The sequence below is a fragment of the Bemisia tabaci genome, chromosome 10 (assembly GCF_918797505.1).
Source record: "Bemisia tabaci chromosome 10, PGI_BMITA_v3".
NCBI lineage: Eukaryota > Metazoa > Arthropoda > Insecta > Hemiptera > Aleyrodidae > Bemisia > Bemisia tabaci.
This window is the reverse complement of record NC_092802.1, coordinates 27,749,376-27,757,747: the sequence shown is the minus strand read 5'-3', so window position 1 is coordinate 27,757,747 and position 8,372 is coordinate 27,749,376. Positions and strand designations below refer to the sequence as shown.

The 8,372-nt window shown below is 39.5% G+C and overlaps 1 protein-coding gene across 1 annotated transcript; it reads right to left on the bottom strand.

The window, feature by feature from the left end:
* Positions 1-7,017, bottom strand: LOC140225697 (uncharacterized). The gene is made up of 2 exons (XM_072305389.1): positions 6,236-7,017; positions 1-4,499 (listed from the first exon to the last, which is right to left on the bottom strand). The coding sequence occupies exons 1-2, from the start codon at positions 6,412-6,414 to the stop codon at positions 4,286-4,288; spliced, it is 393 nt and encodes a 130-aa protein (XP_072161490.1). The 5' UTR covers positions 6,415-7,017; the 3' UTR covers positions 1-4,285.
* Between the last annotated feature and the right edge of the window lie 1,355 nt (positions 7,018-8,372).

Here is an 8,372-nt window from a genome sequence, read left to right as displayed (position 1 = left end):
GAGGAGAATGAAAAATTATAATTAAAATCTTTGGTAGCTTGAATCAAGTCTTCTATTGAATATAGCTTTGCTGCAGGAGAGAAATAATACAAATACAGTAAAACCAAAAATTCACTTTGGTAACTAAACAATTTCATTTTCATGAAATTGAGAAATCGGGTGCAATTACAGCTTAAGAGCGTTTATCCTGTTTTCAGGGAGAACAACTTCTCTGAAAGTGTAAATACTGAAGTTTGTGAGTACTTAATTTCATTACCATGCGTTAAAAATATAGTGAGGGACTAAAGTATTTGTGAGGGCAGGTTTGCCAATATGTTACACTTGATCCTAAATTAATTGTGATCAGCAGCTGACACTCTAAAAATTTCGCGTACCTATAACTCCTCAAATTTCAAAAATCAAACTCAGTTTGAAAAAAGATGTTTCAGAGACTACTTCAGATATTTTATAATTATTTACCACACAAAAAAAGTAAGTGAGTGTAAAAAAAAAAAAAACCAATGTAGCTTATCAAGAGAACATATCAACACAACGCCTGGAACAGGTCTCGCTTCAACATTTCTGCACCCTAGGACAAGGAAAATTAAAAAAATAAAAAAATAATATAACTTTTGAAGTTAACATCTTTAGTTAACCGACGCTATTATTTTGCATGTGCCTATCGATCGATGTGAGGTTATTAGCTAAAATTTTAATCCACTAAACAAGCTTTATGACCAATAGGAGCAGATCTTCGCTGAGATCGCCACACAAGCGGGTAATTTACAAACCCCAAGGAATTACAATTTTTCAAGGGGAAATTGGATGGCCCGTGAGAAGAAATGTTCGTGAGACTTTTTTCTAAACCGCGTCCTTTATCTAACTGGATTGCATATTGCAAAAAGGAACCACAAGTCTTCTAATGTCGCTAAGATTGTGCAACATTTTTACCTTGCAAATAGAATCTGATCATCTAGACCGGTTTCATCTTCATTACCATTAAATCATGAATTTAAGGCGAAAATTACACTCGTAAATTTAATTTTCCTCATGATTTCTGTAATGTTATGCAAATAATTTAAGTTGCACAATCTTAGCAACATTGGGATGCTCTTGGTTCCGTTTTGCAAAATGCAATCCAAATGATGATTCCTTGGAATCAACTCGTCCTTTTCTCCTAAACTTATTTTTCACACGCATTTTACAGGTTTTGAATGAAAATTTATCCAGAATGCTTTTGCTTCTTGTGACGCCTGAGAGTATTAATCGAGCCAAACTTTTTGTCGCACTGGTCGCAATCAGTTTTTCCTGCATGGGACGGAAGGTGCCCCATCAAGGATCGCTCTAATTTGTAACGTCTTGGACAGTGTGGGCATTGAAACTTGTATTCGAGTTTTTCTTTGGCGATTATTTCGGCCATTGTGAGTGAGACACCTGAATCAGCACATGAAACGTGAAGAAATCACCTTGTTTATTCATAAAATGAGCACTCACAGGAAAATAAATAAATAAATATTAGCATCTCTAAGTCAGAAGCTACCCAACTCTCGTTTAGTCATTTCAAGGTATCAGAGGAAAGCCGTTTGTCGATCCCGTTGGTTCAACTTTAAATCGCGAGTTTTGAAAAGCCTGTGTCACACTATCAAAGCTGGTCATCAAAATATCAAGGTCAGGTGTTGTGATTGGCTTATTCGATGACTTGGACCAATCACAGCACTTGACCTTGACATTTTGATGGAGTAGTTTGATAGTGTGACATAAGCTAAACCCCGCATTTCATGATAATTCTTGAATTTGCCGCCAAGAATTTTCTTTATCTTGCTTTAAGCTGACTTTTTCTTGATTCAAGAAAAATAATGCTTGGGTTAAGCAAAAAATTATCCTATATTGACCAGCAAAATTCTTGATTTAAGAAGAAATACTTCTTGGCGGCAAATTTAAGATTATTTTTTTGATTTTCACAGAATGTAAGTGGGAGAGCTGGCGCCACTTTTGAGCATGTCGGCAGATCAGCAAAACAACACAGGAAAATGCGTCATTCAATAAGAATTTTTCTAGTTTCACTAAGCTCTTCCAAACTTTTCTCGTGCAGTTTTTTTGTTAAGCAAAATGTTTCTACGGATCTGGGTGTCTCCTTGGAAATTTTAAATCCACCTAGTGCGACACACACAAAAAAAAATTCAATAAGAACCCATTGGAATTTTAAGGTTTCAGAAAAGTACCTTGATTAGGAGGATTTGATCCCTTCTGAATGCTGGCGTCTCTATCGAGCGAACTGCTTCGAGACCTAGAGCGACGGTCTGATCCGGTTGTCTGCAAGACTCCCTTGCCTTTTGCTGAACTCCCAGAGAAAAAAGGCGCCGCAGCTTGAAGAAGTTCATTACCCGACGCAAGCATGGAAACCGGTGCATTCGATTGAACCGGGCGACGACGGTCAATTTCAGCTGTGTGCAAGACTTCTTTACCCTTTGCAGAACTCCCCGAATAAAAAGGAGTGACAGCGGGAAAAAGTTCATCACCTAACGCAGGGTATGAGGAGCCTGCAGAACATGGTGCGATTTCAATGGTTTAAAAACACAGAAAAACCCAACGTGATGATTATAAACTGGACCTATTTATGCTAAATGGAACTATGTGCTAGTGGAAAGATGGGGTGTGCTCGTCAGTGCTCAGGCCATAAGAATGAATGGGAATTTAAAAGCGCCAGTGACGTCAGTGGTGAGAACCGGGTTAGACGACGACTAGGTCGTAATTCTTTAACTCATGAGCTCTGTCCACAAAGCTCTTGTGACATGCCCACGGCTCATGAGTTAGCGCTCAGTTCCTTTTGATTTAATTGAAAATCCTGCTTTTCCACACTGAAAAAATAGTATGCTGTTTTAGCACCTAGGATGTCAAAAATGTGTCTGGTGATCCCAAAATGCCGCCTTTACTGCCCTCGCAGTTAACTTTACATTCTACGAATGCAAATTCAACTGCGTGGGCAATTAAAGTAGCATCTTAGGATGACCAGCCACATTTTTGACATCCTGGGTGCCAAAATAGCATACTATTTTTTTCGGTGCATTTTCTCAAAAGGAACTATATCCACCTTTACATTTTTTCTTATGCAGCTTACACTAGCACACCCCATCTTTCCACTTGCACATGGTTCCATTTAGCATAAATACGTCCAACTGCAGTCTACTGCCTAATTTCAACAGTTTTGTTGGGAAATATTGCACTTAGTGAGGTTTCAAACTTTAAGCATCTATGTTTTGTTCTGGACAATGTATTGAAAATGTCGGACCATCTGTGTGAACTCAAAACCAAACTATCCAAAGCTATTTTCGTTCTAAATTATTTTGCAAAAGTTTGTAATGTTAAATTACTTTCATCATTATACATTCTTTTTTCTAGAGTCATATCAACCACTGTAGAACAGTTTGGAGTACTTGCAACAAAAACCAGCTGGATGATATCTTGAAAGTTCAGAAAAAAACTCTGAGAACCATGTTCAAAAATAGGAAAAGTGACTCGTGCAGTGATTCATTCACAGACAACAAAATTCTAGCGACACCATCTCTATACGTGTATAGAGTTCTGATAATTTTCTTCATGAAAAAGCACCAGTTAAAATCGGACAAATATTTTCATGATTACAACACTCAAGGGAAAAATTGTCTGAGGTGCGATAAAGTGAGCTCAAAATGGGACAAATATAATGTTCTAACAACCGGACATACTTTCTTCTGCAAGCTTCCTTGGTCCATTTAATATTCCACCTCTCTACACATAACTTCAAGAGAGATTGTAAAACCTTATGGAAGGGTGTGGGGTAGTGGAAAAGTGTCTGTATTCTGTTGATGATTTTTAATTAATTGCTAATATTCCGGTAAGGTTCCTCTTACACGGTGAAAAAAACTTCGTGCGTAGGACTGAAGTTGAGGTTTCATGGATCTCTGAAGTTTTCGTATCACGTGTCTAAAAACTTGAGGTCCAGCTGCCGAAGTTCGGGTCAGACATCTGAAGTACTTCTATCTACCGAAGGGTTCGGGTTACACATCTGAAGTACTCCGGTACATACCGAAGCACTTAGTTGTCTGACACGAACTTCGGCAGCTGGACCTCAAGTTTTCGAATGCGTGATCCGGAAACTTCAGAGATCCGTATGACCTCAACTTCGGGTCTCATGCACGAAGTTTCTTTCTCCGTATATCATTAGATTTCAATCTTAGTTTGATCTTTTTGTTACTCTTTTTTTTCTGACACTATTTTATGCTCTTAGGAATTATAAATGAAAAATGATTATTATGATATACAAGACCTAGTGGCTGTACAGGTGCTGATGCTTGGACAGGAGGCAAAGCCTGCTGCGCGGCGGCGTTGCGAGCATGGCGGCTGGCCCTGCCCGTCGCCTGAGCGTCCCTGTGCGTAGACTGCCATATCGTGCAGAAAAGGGGCAAGGCTCTGACCATCCCTTTCTCCATTTCCTCCACCCAGAGGGAAGGTGCGCAGTCGCGGAAGGACTTGGTAACATCCTGGGAGTCGAGAAAATGAGAGAAAATAAAGGAAACTGGCGTAACTGTGAAATTTATTTTACACGGAGAAAAAAACTTCGTGCGTGGGACCCGAAGTTTAAGTCATATGGATCTCTGAAGTTTCCGAAATGAGCATCTGAACACTTTAGGTCTAGCTGCTGAGGTTTGGATCACACATCTGAAACTTAAGTTCTTACATCTGAAGTACTTCGGTTTTCACATCCGAAAAACTTCGGTTCTCACATCCGAAAAACTTCGGTTCTCGCATCTGAAATATTTCAGATGTAAGAGCTGGAGTTTCAGATGTGTAATGACAGCTGGACCTAAAGTGTTCAGATGCTCAATCCGAAAATTTGAGAGATCCATATGACCTAAACTTCGGATCCCACGCACGAGGTTTTTTTCTCCGTGTAAGGCAATAATTGAAATAAAGAACAAAAGACATTCTTATTAGTAATAAATGTGTATCTTAACCTTCGTCCTCAATTCATAGAGGTAGTAGCAAATAAGATAAAATGTGTATAAATAATAGTTAAGTATTTTACAGTTAAATTAAGGTTTAAAAGACTTTATCATATAATGTCTATCAGTGTTTATTGTAAAATGTTATATTTTCTTGTGCAAATAAAGAATAAATGAATAAAAGAAAAAATAAAGGAGAAAGATTTTGAAAAACTGGAAATCTAGAAAACAGAGAACTTCGATGTAATGTCAGAAGACGGTCCCGGAGTGTCGACCTTGCGAATGGATTTAAGGTAACCGGTCGGTTCATCGCGATCAAACCGTTATTCCTAATTTAGAACCAGTTCGGCATTACTGTACCTCAGCAGCCTGGTTGTTGAAATTTTGTGTTTTTCGGGTGGGCATAGATGTTAAAAGGCGGAGCGTGATCGGTCAGTTATGTCTTATCGTTGCTTTATCGTGCCTTTGTCAGATGGGATGGACGATATACTGTCGGAAACTTAAGAGAGGCATTTAGCTTGTAGTGAGTTCCACCCGACACAGACGCAATAAAGCAGCGATAAGACATAGCCGACCAATTACGCTCCGCTTTTTTATCTATGTGATCTATGTCTACCCGACAAACACGAAAATTCAGCACTCAGGCTGCAGGTTTCACGGACTTTGTGGGAGAGGTGTCTCTTAATTCATTTCTCATAGTCATGTCTTATTTTTCATTAGTTTTGTTTCTCTTAAATTGTCTGTGAGGTGGGGATTCGGAATAGATATAGTATGAGCGAACTCATTTGACACCACGGGGTTAAATACGGAAAAAACGAGATTAGTACTGGGCACTACTGGCCATTTAGTGGTGAGCAGTTGAGGGCTGGCGTCTAAGCGCTGTACAGCTCAACACAGGAAGGCAAGGCAGTAGAGGTGGGCACTGAACACCAGTAGTGCCAATCAGATGCCGCGAGACGCAGTTGCGCTTAACAGGTGTAAAATCACTCTCCAATTCTACAAATTGCTACAGCCCGGTGGCAACGCGCTGGTCTACCGCCAGCGCGACCTAGGTCCAATCCCAGGCGGAGGCGGATCATATTTTACGCTCGCCAAAATCACTTTAGGGTTGGACACTACTATTTCCTTAGTGACCCAGCCTCGGACTGTTTAGTGTCCAGCACTATTCGGACTAGGTAGCTCCATTTGACCTAACCCTCGTTAGTGTCCTGCACTAACGTGTAGGTCCCAACCCTAAACTCGTTTTTTCCGTGAAGAGAGAAAAAAAAAACTACCTGGGGGTGTACGAGGTGAGCGATGGGTTTTCGCTCGGGCTGATTGTTGATGGTGAGAACGATGGAACATTGGAACGGTTCAGAACTAGAGAGCTTGCGACATCGAGGCTGACTCCATCCAGGACATTCGTTGAGCCCCGTGTTATCGAGGGCGATGAATGCCAGTCTGCAGGCTTCATTAACGGCGTCCACGTTCTCCCTAGGCGAGAAGTCGGTGATCCGGCTGCAGCGGTCCGTTCTGGCGTTGTAGACGAGGGCTACCCGGTTTTTGTCCACGGGCCTACCGCCAGCGTTTTGAAGCTGCAAGTAGAAAAGGGCCGACGTTTGGACGTATTCCTGTCAAACGGAAAACCCCAAAAAATTCCTCGGAAAACTCACTGATAAAGAATTCTCGGCGTTTTTACCGAGGTCCGTTGGTACCTTTACCATCTCACTTTTTTTACCAATTATTGGTAATTTTACCAAGACAGACTGGTAAACTTACCTAAAAACCGGTATTTTTACTGTTTTTTTCAGGTAAGAATACCGCTTTTATTGGTAATCAATTCCCGGTAACTTTGCCATTTCATCTCGGTAATTTTACTACAGTCGATAAAAAATATTGGCGTTTTTACCAAGGTCCAGTAAAATTACCGAGAAAGTTCAATAATTTTACCGATATTTCTCGGTAAAATTACCAATTCCATAAATGGTAATTTTACCAAGAAAAAACTGGGATCAAATAGAACCCTGAATTCTTGGTAATTTTATCCTTTTCTTAGTAAATACACCGAGATTTTTTTTCAGTGCATTTGGACGTATTTCTGTCAAACGGAAAAGCCCGAAAATTTCTCGGAAAACTCACGTACTTTTCAATGAATTACGAGTTTTACCACAAGAGGAAAAATCCATGGCTTCAAAACCAATCAATGATTCGTATTGAACACCACTAAAAGTTGTAAAAAAACAACTTAAATCGGGACTAAGGCCGCAACTAATAAAAAGAACACATGAAGTAAAGTGAAAAGCTCGGGACGTTTCGCAGGGATCACACCCGCATTTTCAACCGGCGAAACAAAGAAAATTAATTTGCCGGTTGAAAATGCGGGTGTGATCCCTGCGAAACGTCCCGGGCTTTTTACTTCATTTTGTCTTCTTTTTATTGTTTGCGGCCTTAATCCCGATTTAAGTTGTTTTTTAGTCTGTGTTTCGGGCCGATTGAGTTGTTTCTTCTAATAGTTGTAAATTAACTAAAGGTTCTCGGTACGTAAATACTTAGGTACCTATTACCATACTAAGGTATCTCGTGCCATCACTTAGGTATATGTGCGATTATTATTATATTATGTTGCCTTTTCTCCTGTTAGTGGTGTTCCATATGAACTACTAATTGGTTATTAATCTGTAGATTTTTCTCAGTGCCTATCATAAAATATCGCTCAGCTGCTATTAATGCGTGTATATTTTTCCTCCTTTAAATTAGAAAATAATTTACTTGAGGGAGTGAATTAATTAAAATCACGATACCCAGATGAAGAGGCGGAAAGAGATGAGAAAGAAAATACAAAGGCTCGTTCGAAAAATTGTGGAAAAGTTGGTGATTTTTTACGGCGGTGATTATTTGGCGTTTACCAAACAGCGCACGGTGAATCGATTCAATAGGAGAAGTCGGACAAAATATGGAAACTTAAAGAGCTTATAACTCTGTTCATGCAAAACTTTAAGGTTTTAAATGTGGTTCCATTGGTTTCCTCGTGAAATTTCCTTCCAGGGGCACCCCTTAAACTTTAAAATGTGATAAAATAAACATCAAAATTTGCAGTCTTAATCAAAAATTTCGTGTCCGATCTCTCTCATTGATTCGATCGACTGTGCGGCGCTTTGCGTTTCTAACTGAAAAAATTGGATTTTCTATGATTATCTTATGACTTACCGCATTTGCTTGGAGAGTGCAGAAGAATAAAACAAAAACTCTGAACAATGGATCACAGAACAACGGAAATGTGGTTTTTTGCATCTTCTCCTACAATTTACTCTTAGTCCAGGCGATAGATAAAAAGGTTTATACTCAGAATCGTAATCCTTTAAGGCTATCGATGAAGTGAGAGAATAAATTAAACTACACCGTTTATATTTACCTACACAACTACATCGTGCC